The 21073-nt window shown below is 36.6% G+C and overlaps 1 protein-coding gene across 3 annotated transcripts in view; it reads left to right on the top strand.

Annotated features, from left to right (window-relative positions):
• Nucleotides 1–19934, top strand: part of ren (renin) — a 38329-nt gene extending 18395 nt beyond the window's left edge. Inside the window, exons 1-9 of one of the 3 annotated variants that reach the window (XM_084389631.1) lie at nt 7785–8047; nt 10540–10690; nt 10773–10896; nt 11028–11146; nt 11474–11670; nt 12688–12810; nt 13241–13385; nt 14176–14274; nt 17103–19934. In XM_084389631.1, the coding sequence (XP_084245757.1) occupies nt 7980–8047; nt 10540–10690; nt 10773–10896; nt 11028–11146; nt 11474–11670; nt 12688–12810; nt 13241–13385; nt 14176–14274; nt 17103–17261 (1185 nt within the window). In that variant the 5' untranslated portion in view covers nt 7785–7979 and the 3' untranslated portion in view covers nt 17262–19934. Of the gene's footprint in view, nt 1–7784; nt 8048–10539; nt 10691–10772; nt 10897–11027; nt 11147–11473; nt 11671–12687; nt 12811–13240; nt 13386–14175; nt 14275–17099 lie in introns of those variants that run through there. The other 2 variants (XM_084389630.1, XM_084389632.1) reach the window with 2 other exon arrangements.
• The last annotated feature ends 1139 nt before the right edge of the window (nt 19935–21073 follow it).

Raw genomic sequence — 21073 nt, 5'->3', positions numbered from 1 at the left:
ATCACTTATGTTAATAGAATTCATTACATTTGGTTATCCATATCAGAAATTGCAAACAAGTTCTATACAAACTGTGTATTGAATCAATATCTATAGAAATCTATAGGTGTACCAAATGATTCATTGATTAACCATTAAGATCAGTTGGATTAAATAATAGACAAATGTATTAAACTGAACAAGAAGAGATGCAAATCAAAAGTTTTAAAAAAGTGATAGTAAGAGCTTTATGAAAGGCTGTGAATGAAACATTTATGTAGATGAAACACTTATTTTGTGTTGTGAAAAGGATACTTTGGGATTTTGAGTATTGTAAAACATGATTAAATGTTTGAAAAAAGTGCACTTTTGATGATCTGTTGTGATATTAGCACTAAGAGTTTTGAAAATGTACACCTAACTTGTGAAAATAGTACCAAAGCGAATAAAAAAACTATTCAAAGTTTGTGCACAAATGTGAGAGAGAGAGAGAGAGAGAGAGAGAGAGAGAGAGAGAGAGAGAGAGAGAGAGAGAGAGAGAGAGAGAGAGAGAGAGAGAGAGAGAGAATTGCTCTTTGTGGAAATAGAGCGAGAGGAAATTACAGTAACATCAATTGTACAGTAACATCACATCGATCAGAGACGCATCAATAGAAGGGAGACAGATGGCATCAAAACCTCATGGCTGTCATACTTCACAGCTTTTGATAACACACTAGATATAGAATATTATGGATTAAATTACATAAATTAGGGAATGTAAGTGTATTTTCTAATTTGGCAAATGTAGCCTGTATTACTGTAATTATTTCTCATGTTCTCATTACATATTGCAAATATTCTCATTACATATTACAATAATATGGTGTTTGAAACGATGATTATGTGGACTGAAAATATGTGCAACTGAATGAAAGCATTACATCAGGTTTTGAAAGAATGACTAGCTGTGTTACAAGTGTGATCAGTTTGGATTTTTGTACTAAGATTTTTGAAAATGTACACCTTACTTGAGAAAATAGTACCAAAGCGAATAAAAAAAAAAACTGTAAACAAACCAATAAGAATAAATATTCAAATGAACATTTGTCTGTCCAAAATGGCAATTAAAGGCATAAGTAGGCTAAATGAAAATTACCTCCTTTTGCATATAATCAGTTACAGTCGGTCAATCAGCTTGCATGATCAGTTCAATGTCATCAGATCCGCTATTGGTTGGTCAAAGAATATAAAGGATCTAAAAGCAAGAGAGATTGAAAGACAGGTCCATATAAGAATTTATCATATTAAAGGAGTGGTGGAGTTCCTTGCAAAGACAAGATAGCGTCTATCGGAGCTATCCATTTATGAATAAATGTTTAAAATGGTAATAGTCTGTATTTGTTGATTTAATATACAGCAATGTGTTGTGTTAATTTAGAGAATAATGTGTAGAATAATGAAGAATATAGGAGATTATCATCTGTGTATGGGAGCATAATTATCAACAAATAGCTTTATTGTAACCCAATTTACATATTAGCCTCCCCAAAATTGTCCACACAAATCACCACTGTATAGCATGCCTATCTGCATCGTGTCAATAACATTATCATTCAAGTAGATGCTTATCAGAGTAATGACAATATTAATTAAAATTCAAATCTCCTGAATAAAAAGCATAACAGTACTCACCATCACACGCCAGCTCGCTTCAATCTGCAAGAAAACTCTCTATCACTCTACTATTCTCAACGAACGTTCTAAAGATCACTATGACGTCACAGTGAGCAATGACATCACAGTAGAGCACGGCGCCGTTAGATATAAGGCTTGTTCGACTTGAACCGGCGCTGCACAGACCGATCGGTGAATGACATCAAAGTACCGCGAGAGCGAATAGAAAGTAGACGGCTCCTTATGCTTTGGAATTGCTCTCGCGGTACTTTGATGTCATAAACCGATCGGTCTGTGCAGCGCCGGTTCAAGTCGAACAAGCCTTAAATGTGCTCTAAGCGATGTCACGCGTTTTTTAAGCCAAAACATTTTTGTCACATGCAAGAAGTGACGTCACCCAACATCACTTAGAGCGCCTTTAAACCTGGACATATACAAATACAAAAAGTGACTAAGCATTTTAATCCATGATTGTTAATAAACATATCTCTGTTTTACCCTTGTACTGAAATTTATGACAAAATCGCGGTTTTTCTTTTCAGGTGCATGTGGTAGCCTTGGCTGAATAATTCTCTAAATCAGCAGCTTCTTATTTGTTTATATAGCCTTTTTTTTTTTTGTTGAAAAAAATATGAGTTACATAATTATTATTTCTATCAGTTTTCTTGTCTACATTTCTATCTAAATGTTTGTTGCAAATATTTTTGGGTTCTAAAATAAGCGTTACTGCTTCAAATCAACACAATATATTATTGTAGCTGGAGATGGATGTGTGTGATTGGTTATGTTCGCGTCTTTGCGTAGCCTACAGAGGGAGTTCTCGCGAATCTCGCGATAGCCTACACTTAAAGTTTATTCACTTTAAGCAACGTGAAGGAGCATCGCTTGAACGTGTATTCATATTAATATCATCTTTTACAGGTATAAAATAAAATGCACACCATCATTGACATTGTTGTAATAGCTTTATAAGAAAGACTGGTCACATTAAATGTTTTCCGATGTAGGCTGCTATATGAGTGTTGTCTGTAAACTCTAGTGTTAAAGGGATGTCAAAACATTTAGCCTACGTATTGCCAGCAGACTCTGTTCTAAGTTAGCACAAAACCTCATGGCAGTTTCATAACTTCACCACACCTTTGATAATACACTAGATACTATTACAAACATTATGGATTAAATTTCATATGTAATGTAAGTGTATTTTCTAATGTGGCAACTGTAGCCTGTATTACTATAATTATTTCAGAAACAAGGGTGAATTGAAACATGTATCTTGCATTGTCTGCTGTTGAATTAGGCCTAATTGATTGTTAAAAGTGCCAAATTGAAAGAAGATCATACTGTTGTGGTTTGGTAATTAAAAATCAGTTTGGGTTTTTGTAGGGAGTGCCGGGACAATTGAAACGCGGGACGGATGAAACACTGAGATTTCCTTGAAAACCACTCACGTCATATATGTCAAACTTCGTCAGCACGTAGGCTACAGCACGCAGTGCCTACCATACCCGCGAAAACATTTCTTCTTTACGTCGTGCCATTTTGGAGTTGATTTTTGAGTGCGGTAAGTGAATTCTTTTGTGCGGTACTTTTGTTTTTTTTGACTGACAAGTTTTATTTATTGTTTCATGTGCCATTGTAATGATAATACGGCAGGTGTATTAGTACTGCAACACACCCTTAATAAAGCAACACCATGTAACTTTTGCTCTCGGGGTCCCCCTACAGTTGGGAAACAGTATTGTCTTCTACTACTGTCGTAAAATCTGTCATGGTTACACCAGGGGATACAGGTACATTTGTTGACAAGCCGATACCCCCGAACTCTGCAGAAGGAGTTCTCACGTCTTGGGCAGACTGCCTGCGTTGAGTGTGAAATGTCTTCATCCCAGGTACAGTGGCATATATTTCAGCATGTCATATGAATATAATTTCATGGGTTTTATTTTTTTCAAACGCCAAAAGATCACGTAGCTCACGTTTACAAGCCAGCGTCATTATAGTAGCCTATTGGCTACTGTTTTACAGAATGGATATGCTAATTCAATTCAATGTTTGTGTGGTAGGTAATAGCCATATATCGTCAATATTATAATATCAAGCTACCACAGATGAATCTGCAAAGTTGAAAAATCGATTTGCATTATAGCCTGAGGCAAGACACTTTCACCTGAAAAATAAATAAACAAACATGACTATCAGCCTGCAGTCATTAGGCTAGTTAGCCTAAAAGATGATTTTGTCTGTCTAATCATGTATTATTTACTTGCAAGAATGTAGCCCCTACCAAACTTGTACACGCCGTTTAGACATAGGCTTACTTCTGACTTTTTTTTTTTGTCAATATACTTACTAGTCCAACAGCATGACGGCCAAGTCAGCATTGGTCAGGCACCCCTCCTCCTCCTTTAGCTCACGCCAGCGAGCGAACGCTGGACCAATATTGATCCTCGTCCGGCCTTTGATTTTGTCACCCTCCCTTTTTCTCTTCCTAGTCTCCTCTGACAAAACCTTTGCCTTCTTCGGTTTCGTGGCTGCTTCGGCCATGACAACAACATACACACGCTATACCAGCCGGGAAACAAACGCTAGTTGGGCTCTCACGTCTGAATTTGAGGAAATGGGGGGTGAGGGGGAAGTGAGGTATGCTGTAAACCAGTCAAATTTTGTAGTTCTTTTTGTGCTCGGGTTACTACCCGAACCCCGAAGTTCCGTGGTGCCAGTAAAAGCGATACAGACCCCGTCAGGCTAAGGCAGACGTGTCATTCAACCTATTGTAAGTCGATGTACCATATTATGAAGGTTGAAAAACTACATGGTGTTGCTTTAAGTGTGCATTATCAGAGTTTTTTAGTTTACGGACAAAAGAGGTTTAAATGACAGGAGGTGCTGTCCCGACCGCGCCTCCTGCCAGTTAAACCTGGTCAGCCTATTCTGTTCATAGATTCATATAGTGTTCCTAGACGTGTTTCTTTTAATGCAAATTCATTTTCAGTTACGCAACACGTTATCTCTTTAATAATCATCAATTGTCCAATCTTCAATAAATTTCATTTATCGTCTTCTGGGTGACCTCATTTTCTTCATAATAACAGGCTATTCAACTAGCAAACACTCAATATGACTCAAGGAAGAAATGTAAGAAAATGAATTGTAAATGGATTTGTCTGTCTTCGTCAAAATAGCCTATTAGAAAGATTACAAAATGCGCATAGGCTTGTCGCCTGTTGTTTATTGGGCGACAGAACAAAAATGGTTAATATGAAACCTTTAAATTAAAATAAATGACAAAATATGTTTGTAACAATATGTACATAAGTTACTTGTCAGGTATTGTTCATAAAAACAAGCATTAGATGAATAGTTGCCGTTTAAACTGTTATGTTTCATCCGTCCCACCCCTGTGTTGCAATCGTCCTGCTCAGGCGGGATGATTGAAACAAAGCACAACTACCATTCAAAGTCAAATTTTGCTTAAATCATTCTATATTTGTACCAAATAACACATGATACCAAGAGAACACATATGTGAGTTGTTGATCACAAAAAAAAAAAAAATCTCTCTGTGACCTTATCTTAGAAAACGACATTTATCTGAAAAGTGTTTCAACTGTCCCGGCTCTCCCCTACAAATAGTTTTGAAAATGTACACCTTACTTGTGAAAATAGTACCAAAAAACAAAAACAAAAAACCCCCCCTGTAAAATAAATACCAATTTACTAGGCACTAGAATCTAATGAATAAGTACTAGTGTCTTTTTAATAGGTGAATGAGTACCATTATCCAAAAAATATAAGACCTAGTATCTAATAACTACTAGTATCTTTTAAAAAGGTATTCGTATCTAAAGAATAAGCCTTCGTAGCTAATGAATAAGTAAAATTTCTTAAGGAAAAAGTAATAAGTACTTAATGGAATTGATACTAGTATCTAGAAAATATTGTTGTCACGATACTAGAATTTCTAACTTCGATACAATACCTTGAAAAATATCGATTTTCGATACCACGGAGAAAAAAACTTCCACAATATTAAGGGGGTATTTTTATTTATTTAAAGCTAATATAACAAGTCTAGAACATGACAATGAGGTATATTTTACATGAACAAAAATATCCTGAGGTAGTGCACTTGTTCAAAAGCATAAATGCTGGTTAATACATTAACGTTATTTGATGAACAGATTTAAACGCAAACGTGCGTGCATCACACGCGAAAACAATGCTCACTGGATCGACATGAAGTCAAGTCACCTTTATTTATATAGTGCTTTTAACAATACAGATTGTGTCAAAGCAAAAAAGAATTGATACTATCAGTTGATGCCCTCTGTGTGTCTCTTTTCCAGTACACCAATTCGACATCTAGTGGTTGATGATGGTAAGTGCAACCAGACATTACACTCACTACATAGCCAGCATGAGCCAAGTGTGGGTCTCTGCAGGTTGGAGTAATGGAAAGTTAGGGGAAAGTCACTTAATTTATTTTCTGATATAAATATAGATGTGGTTTCAGTTGTGTCAATTGCTGTATGGCAGCTGCTATGCAAGTTTTAGCTCTGACTCTGACTGAGGCCAAATAATGTAGCCTAAGTGGGATTCTGCCAGCGGTAACTAACATTGTTTTATGTCTAACTTATGTTTTAGCCACTGCGGGGAGTCATAAGGCATCTGCTGGGCAGCTGCTAGCCTAAATAAGATGCCACTTTTCATGGTTGGTGCTCCTCCCCAACTATACTGAATGTCATACTGCGAGCAGGCTAGCTTATCTTCTTTAGCGAGGACTAAACTTGCTAGTCCTTTTAAAGGTTGTATCAGTGATTTCAGGCCCAACTTTTTTTTTATCACATTCATCTAATCTTTCCTAACGATCCGCTAGCTGCCCGCCCCATAAGCATGCCGTCAAAAAAGCACGTCTCTGTAGGCAGCCTAGGGTCTGAGATCTGCACACAAAAACAATTGGTTTCACCAACCACTCAAAACCAAAACAAATAGTGTTCCAACCAATCACCGACACAAAATCACTGATACAACCTTTAAAGCGACCAACTAACCAACAAAAACTGCTCCACATCAATGAAACACCTTAAAATATTGAGCCTATAGGGAAGATAAACAGCAGAATCGAGGAAGATGTTAAAGATGACGTCTATGTGTGGAGCTTCCCATGAGGAAATTTCAGGGAAAGAGACTGGGCTTTGCCCATTACTGTGGGAAACCCAGTTCTAGGCTTCCACACTGCCCCTAAGTTTAAAGGTCAAGGGTCATCCAGTAGCTGCCCTTACAAACAAGCCAAGGACGTCAGTACCATGCATGACAGAGATGTGGTCATTGATGTAAATGTAAGACCACACATATAGGAATAAAAATAAAATAGTACTTTTATTGACAGTAAAGACATTCACATTGTTACAACATATTTCTATTTCAAATAACTGCTGGTCTTTTGAACTTTCTATTCATCAGAGAATTTCGAAAAAGGTTTTTCCCAAACATTTTAAGCAACTGAATTTCTTAAGGGTCATGTGACACTGAAAGACTGAGGTAATGATGCGGAAAATAAAATAATTAAAATAAAATGATATTACACAATTGTAATGATATTACACAATAGCAATGTGTGTGTTTATTTATATTTATATATATATATATATATATATATATATATATATATATAAAACATATATATATATATATATATATATATATATATATATATATATATATATAATGAATATACGGTATATGTGTCACATGAGGTTGCAGGAAGGCAGACAAAGATTATATTATATGTTTAAGATTATATTATATTATAAGATTATATTATATGTTTAAGATTATATTATAAGATTATATTATATGTTTAAGATTATATTATATATGACAAATATATGATAGATGTGTGGTTCTATATAAATATGAGAATTTATAATGATCTTATTTAAAGTGTCATATTCTTTAACGATATGCACAATTTGTTTGTGAACATTGTTTTCCCATATATCCAGAATGTTCAGGCCCACACAAGGATGATTTTATTAATTGAAGTGGTCTTAAATCACTGTTTGAGATGTTTTCCTCTGGACCGAGAGGTCACTCTGTGCAGGGAGCATTTATCAGAAGGGAGGGGGTGAGAGGAGAGAGAAAGCTAGAGGTTTGTGTCAAGGTCAGAGCAGAGTGCAGGAGAAAAACATATAAAAACACTGGAAGAAGGAAAGTCTCTCAAATAAAGCACTGCTAAAGAGGAGAGAGGTATTTTAAAGGAGTTTGGGCATCAGACGTGTGGGACATAGTTACACGGGTCGGTTATTGGCTAGTTAAAGTGATTGGATCCATCTGTAAGAATGAACGTGCACTTCTTGACTCTTCTAGTTCTGTCACTCTCAGCAACCAACGCACAGGCCTTATGGAGGTAAGTGAACACACTCCTCCTCAGTGGAGAAGCACTTCCTTCGTGACAATATTTGCAGTTCCTTTTCTGTATCATACAAGCTTCTGTAAACCAAAATGGATGCTTTACTAAAACAAAACGGAAGAAAACCATAAAGCCACATTACAAAAAAAAATGGCCCAAGGGATAGGGGCTCCACAAGGGATATCTGTTAAATATATATTTGAAATATATATTTTTAAATTGACAACAAGTAGATAATGTTAATATATTCAGATTTATTCAGACACTATATTAGGTACACCTTGCTAGTATTGGGGCTGGTCCCGCTTTTGCCTTCAGAACTGCCTGAATTGAGAGAACCTTGCCTGTAAGAGCCCTGCTAACAAAAATGTTATAAAAATGTTTTTATTGGTTATAAGCACTTTAAGGGAACATTCCATTTGATAATTTTGCAAAAATTATGGGAATGTTAGTTTTTGAATGTTTTTTTGAATGTTCTGAAACAAGTTGTAACATTTAAAAAATGTTAGACGAACATGCATCTAAAACAGTTCAGAATTAATGTTGTATAAATAAGTGTTTGTGCTAACGTTTTGAGAACATTAGCAATTAAAGACCATATAACCTTTAACAATCATTCTATTAATGTTACTGGGACTTAACTTTGAGAGAACCTTGCCAGAACATTAGCCAAACTTCTGAGAATGTTCCCTGTTAGCTGGGATGGTGCTATAGGGGATCGTCGGAAAAATTCAAAGAAAAAGAAATTAAGAAGAACTTAATTCAAAGTAAATTTTTGTCCATTGTAATATTTAAATACTTTGCTTTGGCTTTAATACAAGCCACTCAGACACTTTATTAGGTACACCTTGCTAGTATCCCGCATTTGCCTTCAGAACTGCTTGAATTCTTCATGCCATAGATTCAACAAGGGACAGAAGGTTCCTCAGAGATTTTAGTCCATATTGACATGATAACATCACACAGTTGCTGCAGATTTGTCGGCTGCACATTCATGATGCAAATCTCCTGTTCCAGCACATCCCTATGGTGCTCTGTTGGATTGAGATCTGGCGACTGTGGAGGCCGTTTTAGTTTAGTGAACTCATTGTTATGTTCAAGAAACCAGTTTGAGATGATTTGAGCATTGTTACATGGTGCATTATCCTGCTGAAAGTAGGCATCAGAAGATGGTACACTGTGGTCATAAAGGGATGGACATGGTCAACAACAATTCTCAGGTTGCCTGTGGCCTTTAAATGATGCTCAATTGGTACTAAGAGGCCCAAAGTGTGCTGAGAAAATATCCCCCACAACATTACTCCATCAGCATCCTTAACTTCTGAAACAAGGCAGATGGATCCACGCTTTCATGTTGTTTACACCAAATTCTGACCCTACCATCTGAATGTTGCAGCAGAAATCAGACCAGGCAACGTTTTTCTAATCTTGTCCAATTTTGGTAAGCCCGAGCTAATTGCAGCCTGGTGTGTTCTTCTGCTGCTATAGCACATCTGCTTCAAGGTTCGACGTGTTGTGCGTTCAGAGATGCTCTTCTCGGACCTCGGTTGTAACAAGTGGTTATCCTCACTGGATATTTTCTCTTTTTCGGACCATTCTCTGTAAACCCTAGAGATGGTTGTGCATGAAAATCCCATCAGCTAAAATACTCAGACCAGCCCGTCCTGCACCAACAACCGTGCGTTCTGATGCTCAGTTTGATGCAGCAGAGTGGCTTGACCATGTCTACATGCCTAAATGTATTGAGTTGCTGCTATCTGACTGGCTGGTTAGAAATGTGCTTTAACAAGTAGTTAAACATGCCTAATAAAGTGGCTGGTGACATTATACAAATGGGCAAAGTATATGAGGAAATTTAAAATGTATCAAAAATATATTTATATAAAAATATATTTTAAAAGCTGTATTCATTTTGAAATATATATGTGACCCTGGACCACAAAACCAGTCACATGAGTAAATTTTTTTAAATTGAGATGTATACATCACCTGAAAGCTGAATAAATACGATACAATGCCGAGATACAACTATTTGAAAATCTGGAATCTGAGGGTGCAAAAAAAAAAAAAAAATGTGAGAAAATCGCCTTTAAAGTTGTCCATTTATGTTCACGATTGTGCTGCATTCACTCACTTAAGGTAGGAAATTTACAAAATATCTTCATGGAACATGATTTTTACTTAATATCCTAATGATTTTTTGCATTAAAAAAAAAAAAAAATCGTTAATTTTGACCCAAACAATGTATTGTTGGCTATTGCCACAAATATACCTGTGCTACTTGTGACTGATTTTGTGATCCAGGGTCAAATATGAATTATATATGAAAATATCTGTCTACTTAAATTTAAATTATATAAATGCCCGCTTCATCTTAAAATCAGATAAAATGCACTACTATATGTCCTGTTGTTGCTGTTTTATCAGTTGTAAAAAAATATTAATAATAATAAATGTAACACAAGACACTTCTCTCTTCACTACTTAGGGTAAAACTGAAGAAAATGCCATCCATACGAGAAACCATCAAGGAGATGGGTGTCACAACAGCTCAAGTGTTTTCTGAGATTATGCCGAAATATGATGAACCATCACCCACTAACGGCACAGCTCCAACACCTCTGATCAACTACTTAGATGTAAAGCAGAGTTAAAAATAGAAACGATCCACAATTTTGAGCATGTTCATATTTATAATTGCATTTGTCTCTTGTATTTCAGACTCAATACTTTGGTGAGATTAGTATTGGTTCACCAGCTCAGATGTTCAATGTTGTGTTTGACACGGGTTCTGCCAACCTCTGGGTTCCCTCACATAGTTGTTCTCCGTTATACACAGCCTGCTGTGAGTGATTTGCTAAAAGCAATCATATAAATCGAAAATCTTAAAAGTCATTGTATTATCTACATGTACCTGTACAATGAAAAGCAAAAAACCTGCATTTTTTTGTCTTCCTTTCTCCACATGTCTCTTAGTCACACACAACAGGTACGATGCTTCAAAATCACTCACGCATATTTACAACGGCACAGGATTCTCCATCCAGTACGCTTCTGGAAACGTCCGGGGATTTCTGAGCGAGGATGTGGTTGTAGTGAGTAACAAAAAGCCATTCATTATGAATTGGGAACGTTAAAAAATGAGTTTAAAGGGAATATCTTGATGAAAAAAGCAAAGGTTCGTGAGATAAGATGAAATATTTTTAGCCATCCAGGTTACCAGAAAGTCAGGCACAGCAAAAGATCAACGGTTAACCAAGTCCAGATGCTTGTGCCAAAATTTTAACTGCCATCAAGGCAAAATACTGAGTGACTTTAAAACAAATTGACTGTGATAATACAATCAGTATGGAAAACCAAAACTGTAATTTGCTCACAGTTCTTGACAGAGCTGTTTGACCCTTGACCTCTAACATCTTTAGGTGGGTGGTATCCCAGTGGTGCAGGTTTTTGCAGAGGCCACTGCTCTTCCTGCGATCCCCTTCATCTTTGCCAAGTTTGATGGAGTGTTAGGGATGGGCTATCCAGATGCAGCCATTGATGGAATTACACCTGTGTTTGATCGCATCATGTCTCAACATGTTCTAAAAAAGGATGTTTTCTCTGTGTACTACAGCAGGTGAGCATCATCTTTTTGCATAGGGTGAGCAAAGGGGGGCAGATACATTTCATGATTAAATGCCTTGTCATTTTTATTGCCACAAGGACCAAGTACATGAAAAATAAGAATAGCCTAATTGTAATATATATTAAATAATAAATCCATTATTGTGTTAAATGTGGAAAACATCAAATAGACTATAAAAAAGGTAGAAAGAAATTTTGGGAACACTTTACAATAAGGTTCATTAGTTAACATTAGTTAATGTATTAACTAACATTAACAATGAGCAATACATTTGTTACTGTATTAGTTAATACAAATTCACAGATTTTTCATCAGCTATTTATTGTTTGTTCATGTTAGTTCACAGGGCATTAACTAATGTTAACAAATCTAACCTTTGATTTTAATAATGTATTAGTAAATGTTTAAATTAACATTAACTAACATTAACAAATGCTGTAGAAGTAATGTTCATTCTTAGTTCATGTTAACTAAGGTAGTTAACTAATGAACCTTATTGTAAAGTGTTTGCAAATATTTTATTTGATTCATCAGAATGTATTACACAAAAAAACATGATAAAAAAAATTAGAGGCTGCATCTGAATCGGTATTTAGATATATCTACAGACCGTTTATTGCAGCTCAGAGTTGGCATGAATGCATTTACACTGCAACAATCGCATAAATAATGCCATGAGATTATGGGTTTTAAATGGGTATTAAAGTGGTGGTTCACTCAAAATTGTTTATTCTGTTATCATTTACTCTCCTTCATGTTACTTCAAATCTGTATGACTTTTTCTTCTGTGTAACATTATAGGAGATAATTTGAGAAATGTCTCTGTATTTTTTTTATACAATGGGAAGTCAATGGTAACCAAAACAGTTTGGTTCAGAATTTTCAAAAGAAAGAAAGTCATACTGTCACTGTACATTGTAGAGTGTAATAATTTTAATGTATCTAAATAATAGGCTATAGTTTCAAGCCCGTCTGTTACTAGTGCATATCTGTGCATGTATCTATAAGGGACCCAACACACATCCCTGGTGGAGAGCTGGTGCTGGGGGGCACAGACCCGAATTACCACACTGGATCATTCCATTATATGAAAACCAAAGAGGAAGGCAAGTGGGAGGTCATCATGAAGGGGTAAGAATATTATCATCATCAATTTTAAAGAACAATGATGATTTCTTGCTATGTAGCTCTTTCTGCCATTCTACATCTGCTTTACATCACAGTTTTCACAAATACTCCTGGTTGTAATAGATATCCTATATCAGATTTCCGGTAGCCATCCGTTTTTAATTTTGAACAGAACCTCAAACCATTTCCAGAGAGGTAATCGATCCTTGCCCTGTGTCCTTTAAAGGAATAGCCGACCCAAAAATTCAATCATACACACAACCTTATGTCGTTTTTAATCCTTGGAACTTGTATAACTTGTGTATTACTGTATATTTAAAGCCAATTATAACACATAATAATAGATTTAAGCCTTCCAAAGGTGAGTAAACTACCTAATTACACAGGTAAATTTGAGGGTAAAATGATTTTTTGGTTAATTCCCACTCTGCAGAGTGTCTGTGGGGGCAGATATGCTGTTTTGCATGGACGGCTGTTCTGCTGTGATTGATACAGGCTCCTCCTACATCACAGGCCCCGCCTCCTCCATTTCCATTCTGATGAAAACAATCGGGGCCGTTGAACTGGCAGAAGGAGGGGTACGTTCTTTCAACCTTTCGGACATTCCTTAAAAAGCTGTCTTTATTTAAAAGCGTACATATAATCTGTTATTAATAAGAAAATGGGGTTTGAGAGATTAAGCCACTAAAAGAGGGAATTATTTTGTCTGAACCAAAAATATGAATCCACTGCTTAGCAATAGAAACTACGAAAGCTGAAGAAGCCAAAATTTAAGCCTTGAAAAAAATATTATGAAATCTCAGCAGTAGTGGGAAACCTTCAAACTTCTCTACAGCTATAAAAAAAGAACAATGCGTTCTAGTTTTACACAAACAAAGAGCCCCTTATGCATGATGGACCGTATAAAACATTCAGCAGTGGCAATTGATTATAAAACTCTGGATCTAACAAAAAAAATGTTGTGCAGATATATGAGACATGGCATCCCATATACATCTCATATACAAAAGCTCTTATGAAACAGTACTTTTATAGCCAATGCAGGATGAGTTGAGCATTAAAACCTGTTTCTTATTGTTCCATTTCCTTTTCCTGTTGCACAACTCCATGGGAACAGCTGCTTTGGTCTATCATGTTGGCTGTGCCTTATAAATTATATCTAAAGAGCAAATGGAATGATTGAAAGTGGCAGGTGTGGCTAATGATATTTAGTGCGTGATTCTTTCCTTTCAAGTGTTAAGTTTAGTGTCATATCAGTTTTGCAAAATGGCGCAGCATGTTGTCTTTGTGTGGTTTTAAAGTCTTCTTTAAAGTCTCTCTCTCTCTCTCTCTCTCTCTCTCTCTCTCTCGTTCTCGCTCTCTTTACAGTATACCGTGAGCTGTAACCTGGTCAAGTTGCTGCCCACTGTGGCTTTTCATCTTGGTGGTCAGGAATATTCTCTCACAGATGAGGATTACATTCTCTGGGTGAGGACTTTATAAAATATGTATTTATTTCACATTTGGTGGTGCTAATCTTAGACTAAGTGATCAAAGGCTGTCATTTTCTCGTGTACACTGACATGATGAGATGCAGACAGTCACATCAGTAGCCTGACAAAGCTTATTTATTTTACCACTCCTGGAGGGTGCCTTTAAATTCACATGACCTGATGTTACTTTCTCTCAGTAACCTCCTGTTATTGTTCCGTTTTACTGTGGATCAAATTAGTCATGGCTGTATGGGTAAGTGTACCCATTAAGCCCATAACCCTTTAAGCCCACTTTCAACTCTGTCAAATTATAAAAAGAGAAAATAATATTTTATGTTGCTCATTATTTTAACCAATCCAGTGATTTGTTACTTCCCTGGCATTTTTATTGCACACCAATCACATTTGGCAATGTTGAGTTAGCCCCACCCATGTGCTTGCTGTCTCAGGGGACCTCACACAAAGTCACCCCAAAACTTTGGTGTTTCGGGACCCTTCAGAAATCAACACATTTATGCAATTTTCAGACATTTCTTTGGTAACTACATTGATATTATGTCAAATAAGAGATAAATGTATTGTTTTTTTGTGTATGAACAAATATTACTTTATAATTTTATATAATTTTTCTTTAAATGGAAAGATGAGTTTTATTAGCTTGCGTTCAAAGCTAATCTCTAGGTCAAACCATTAGCCTTACAGAAAGGCGAGACTTCCAAAGAATTAAGCATGTGAACTGCAAACAATAAATGTTTTGTGATTCATTTTACATTCATTTACTAATAAATACATCCTAAATTGTTTTGTAGAGAAGATTATTTTCATAAATTAACTTTTTTTAAAGAGGGGCTTAAATGGTACAGTGCCACAAAACGCATGCAAACAATAGCCAACACAGGCTAACCTTGAATGAAAAAAACGTAACATTTCTCAATTCTTTAAAGGATTAACAACCTCGTAGCTCACAGTAGGGCTGTCTTTAAAGGTTTATAAGTTATCAATTTCCCTATGGAGAAAATTAATGGAGCTTTTACTTCCGGAACCCGACTGTTGTGCTCTATAGCAACCGGAGCTTCTGAAGGCACCTGCAGTGACGCAATGACTTTACTAATCAACGATTGGCTCTTTTTTTTGGAAGGCGGGACTTTTTTTCGTCATATTGCATGTTGCAAATGTTGGAAAGTTTGAGATAGAATAGTTTGCAAAGATTATAAACACAACAAAGCTATAAAAGCGCACAAGCGAAGAAGTTGAGTAACCATTACATTCCTAAGTAAGAAATTACAGTACTTTATGCCTCACTAGGAATAACAGGCTACTTTTCTGCAATCGGGCAGTCTCAATGAAATATGTGGATGACAAATGTGGGCGCAGCCTTAAAAATAAAACATGAGTACACATTTAATGTAATTTTAGGCTAGAGATTAAAGGGTTAATTCACCAAAAATGTTAAATTCTGTCATCATTTACTCACCCTCAAAATTTCTTTCTTTCCAATGCAAAAGATGATATTTTGAAGAATATGGGTAACCAAACATTTGACAGGCCCCAATGACTTCCATAGTAGAAAAAAAGAAAAGATTTGACTATTCTGTTGACACACAGTTAAAGAACTCATCAGGTCCTTTGTTTGCCCTCATGTACTTAAAGGAGTGGTTCACTTTAAAATGAAAATAAGCCCATGATTTACTCACCCTCAAGCCATCCTAGGTGTAAATGACTTTCTTCTTTCAGACGAATACAATTGGAGTTATATTAATAAACACCCTGAGGCTTCCGAGCTTGATAATGGCAGTGAATTGCAACCATCGGTATGAAGCTGAAAAAAGTGCATCCATCCATCATAAACAAACTCCAAACGGCTTAATAAATAAAGTTAATAAAGGCCTTCTGAAGCAAAACTATGGGTTTGTGTAAGAAAAATTATCAAATTTAAAACTTTATAAAATAAAATAACTAGATTCCGGCCAAATGAACATACGGATTTCGACTTAAGTGTAAAGCGCAACTTTTGCCGAGTTCACACTGCACAAGTAGTCAGGTCACTCTTCTTTTCACACTGCACGACTGTCTGGGGCGACATTCAGTTGCTGCTGTGTGCACACTGCACGATGGATCGGCGACGGGGGGGTTTCACTCTGCATGACTTTACAAGAGAAAGAATCGCCGACAACCTCTGTCTTGTCCACAAACTACGTTTCACAACCAAACGCACGCGAGAAGTGATAAGGAAATAATGCAAGATCACGAGACTAAAAGCGCGAGATGAAAGAGAAGACAGAAATCCATACATGTTTAGAACAACTTGAGGGTGAGTAAATGATGACAGAATTTTCATTTTTGGGTGAACTATCCCTTTAAGTAGTGCATCTCTTTACCGCATTACTGTGTAAATGTGGTGTTGACTTGTGAAATGAACTCCCTAACCTCAAATGATTGACACCCAAGTAGAGGCCAAGTTATTGTTGTGGTATCTTTCACAATTTCTCTAAGATAATGTTTTACTGGGGCACAGCAGAAAAAGAGTCAAGAGATGCCCTACATTTACTTGAGCTTTGACTGAAGTGTTGTTTTCATTGGAAATACTATTGCTGACTCTGTACTACGCTGTCAATCTGGCATTTCATTTAGCACTGAAGTCTGGGATCTATTCCACTAAGTGCAATGACTTTTTTCATTAAATTCAAAATGCCTCATGTTGTATTTGCATGTGGTTTTCCAGATGGCTTCTATAGTGCAGCATCTGTTTCGAGATTCATCAATCTATGTTACAGCTATATGAACTCGCATTAGCTTTTCTAATGTCTCTTTTTCTTACAGCAGTCAGAGTTCGGGGAGGACATCTGCACTGTGACGTTCAAAGCGTTGGATGTGCCGCCCCCTACTGGTCCCATCTGGATACTGGGTGCAAACTTCATAGCTCGATACTATACAGAGTTTGATCGGGGAAACAATCGCATTGGCTTTGCTCGAGCGGTCTGACAAACTTGGGTTTTCTACTATCCTAAAATCTTATTGCTATCACATGTACACAACACATAGGGTATTTGATCTGTCACATGAATAGCACGTAGCTAAGTCATAGATTCCCTTGGGAAAAAGTAGTAGACTTTAGCGTACTTTTAAAATAAGTACTTATTATGGAAATAATATAATTTAAAAGAATATCCTTAAGTACGAACTGAATGTAATGTTTTGCGGACTCACACTTGCAAGTTCATTTACAATTAAATTAAAATTAATTATAGTTTAAATTTTTAATAAATGCAATTGGTTGAACTTAAATGTATTTTGTTGGCGCACAAGTATAGGATTTAACTACATATTTATATGTAATTTCATAATTGCCTTTGAAATATGATTAAAGTGTATTGCTGAATATACTGACAAGCATTCATGGGAAACTAAAATTTCTATTGACATTTGTATATCATGTGTTTATATTTTTACGACATTTAAAATACCGGTATATTTACTTTAAATGTAATGTCAAAAAACAGACTAGTTAAAATTTTAATTAAGTATTTTACATGTGCTTTAGTAATCAACACACCTTGTGATTAATAAACATGATTTAAATTGTACTTCAAGGTAAAACTTTTACTGCACTTTAACTTTTACTTAACTTTTTTAAGTGCACTTAAAGTGTTTTACGAAATATAGCCATGAAAGTGTACTCTAAGTACACTTAAGTGACCTTTTATTTTGTTTTTGTTTTTAGGTTTTTACTTTTAAGGTTTGAAGTACACTACAAGTGCACATTCAATACAATTAAGCACACTTCTTTTTCCACAAGGGTTCACAAGGTCAGACGCCAGGGTTGATATTGCTAAAACTCATTCTAAAGTCTGACTTCAATATATCTTCCCACAATCCACAAGTGAGTTAAGATAGGAGGCTGTTCTTCGATCAGCACATGTGTTGTCCTTTGTCAGAAGTGTTTTGCAACACCAGAACGGATGGGTTTATAATGTTTTATTTTTACTCAGACAGAGAAAAAAATAGGCAATGCTGAATTCTCTTAAGCAACACTTTGTGGGTTTCATTGACCATGACATGTGGTTTTAGTTTTAGCTGAATGTGTATTAATAACTTTGAAAAAAGGAGTAACTCAAAAAGACACCCTTTGGACTTCTGCACCAAATAAAAGTTATTAAAAAACAATTATAGTTATATAAAATATATTTATAGTTACATAAAACAAATAATCTGGGTATGATTGCTACGTGTTAACAAAATATCCAAACAATCCACTTGCATTCAGATTTTCCATTACTACAATCACCTTGTGACTGTACAATATATTGTTATTGATTTAATGTATAATTATCAAAAGATGCAGTATGAACTGGTTTCACATGTTAATTTTAGTGTTCTACAATGTGTGAATAATGTGAACACTCAATAAACCAAAAACAACGGGAGTGTTTTTAGTTGGCAACACTTCTTTCACCTCTCAGAACTTCACAATCCAAAACACACATATGAGGCGCATATGAGGCAAACCAAAGGTCAGGATGGATGGAAATAAATGCGTAATATCTCTTAAAATGTTTAGGCCTATCCCTTTTGACCATCCTTATTCTTTGTCCAGTTATGCACTCTGGAAGCTGTTACAAAACCGCATGAACAGACTGATGAACAGCCGAGCAACATCTTCATTTCTCTGGGGCGTACATCCAAAAACACCGACTGAAGACATTCCCTGGTTCTTATTTTTTTTAATGTTTTTGTCTCTGTCCCAGTCTGTGCGTGTTTAGAAACTTGCTTGTCTTGCAGCGTTTCTATTGAGAAAGGTTGTGAAATGGAATGCGAGATGTGATCTCCTGCTGTTACAGTCACGCTGAAGACGCCTTCCTCAGCAGGAGCTACAGATTTTATCACTATCTTTTTCTCTTTTTCTCTTTCTCTCTCCCTCCATTCCTGCCACACATTCTTTAGCTGGTTTGAAGTGTTTATCATCACTGCTGTTTAGTTTTGAAAGAGCTATAACAGATGTTCACATCATACTGTATATTTTATTGGATTAAATGTTACATTTAAAAATTCTGTGGGAATATTGCTTTCATTGGTTATCAATTTCAGTTTTCTCCTCAGTGTCACTTTTCATCCTGCTAGTCTTTCATAATATCACTTTACCTAACAAAAGACAGTTATGACATAAAAAGTGACATCGTTTTGGCATCCTGTTAGTCTTTCATAATATCACTTTACGTTACAAAAGCAGTTACTCAATGACATTATCCTCCAGGTAGTGGCATTTTTGGTGGGAAAACAACAGCAGTTTAATGAATTCTGGGATGTTTTGTGGTATTAGACTATTTTTACTTTAAAAGTGTGATGAAATAACTCTCTCTTTCATTGAGCTATACAACCATGTAAATGTTGGGGGTAAGTAAGTTCTTTTAATCCTCGAATTGATCTAAAATGACATTTAACAAACAGTTGTTAAGTTAGTTTGTTTTCATGGACTTTCAGTTGGTTTTCATCAGTCATATGTGTTCTTTGTCTTTGTTTCCTTGCAGTCATCAGTTGTCATGGACATTCATCAGATCATCTTACCTGTTGGTTATCTCCTCATCATCACTGTGTTTTAAGTTCCTCCTTTTCCTCTGTTTGTTATCCGGTCATGTGTTGCTCCTGCCTGTTTGCCTGTCTGCCTGTCTATTTGAATTATTATTATTAAAACATTGTGTTGAAAATATATTCGTCTTCATCTGCCTTCCTGCAACCACCCGTGACCGTTATAAAAAGGTTTCTGTCTTAAATAAATGCTTGATCTTTATTTTCATCAAAGAATCCTGATTTCTAAAAAATTATCCTGAAAATCTAAAAAGAATCCTAAAAAATATTTATTAAAAAATACAAAACAATATCTAAAAATATTAAGTAGCACAACTGTTTTCAACATTGATCATAATAACAAATGTTTTTGATCAGCAAATCATCATAATGATTTCTGAAAGATCATGTGACACTGAAGACTGGAGTAATGTTGAAAATGCAGCTTTGCCATCACAGGAATAAATTACTTTTTAAAATATAGTAAAATAGAAAACATCCATCCATCCATCCATCTTCTACCGCTTATCCGGGGCCGGGTCGCAGGGGCAGCAGTCTAAGCAGGGATGCCCAGACTTCCCTCTCCCTAGACACTTCCTCCAGCTCTTCCGGGGGGACACCGAGGCGTTCCCAGGCCAGCCGGGAGACATAGTCTCTCCAGCATGTCCTAGGTCTTCCCCGGGGTCTCCTCCCGGTTGGACATGCTCGGAACGCCTTCCCGGGAAGGCGTCCAGGAGGCATCCGGAAAAGATGCCCGAGCCACCTCAACTGACCCCTCTCGATGTGGAGGAGCAGCGGCTCTACTCTGAGCTCCTCCCAAGTGACTGAGCTTCTCACCCTATCTCTAAGGGATCGCCCAGCCACCCTGCGGAGAAAGCTCATTTCGGCCGCTTGTATCCGGGATCTTGTCCTTTCGGTCATGACCCACAGCTCATGACCATAGGTGAGAGTAGGAACGTAGATTGACTGGTAAATCGAGAGCTTTGCCTTGCGGCTCAGCTCCTCCTTCACCACGACAGACCGGTACAGGGACCGCATTACTGCAGAAGCTGCACCGATCCGCCTGTCAATCTCCCGTTCCATCCTTCCCTCACTCGTGAACAAGACCCCAAGATACTTGAACTCCTCCACTTGAGGCAGGAGCTCTCCACCAACCTGAAGCGGGCAAACCACCCTTTTCCGACTGAGAACCATGGCCTCGGATTTGGAGGTGCTGATTTTCATCCCAGCCG

The sequence above is a fragment of the Rutilus rutilus genome (assembly GCF_951802725.1).
Source record: "Rutilus rutilus genome assembly, chromosome: 19".
Lineage (NCBI taxonomy): Eukaryota > Metazoa > Chordata > Actinopteri > Cypriniformes > Leuciscidae > Rutilus > Rutilus rutilus.
The sequence above is the reverse complement of the archived record's forward strand: the minus strand, read 5'-3'. Positions and strand labels throughout refer to the sequence as shown.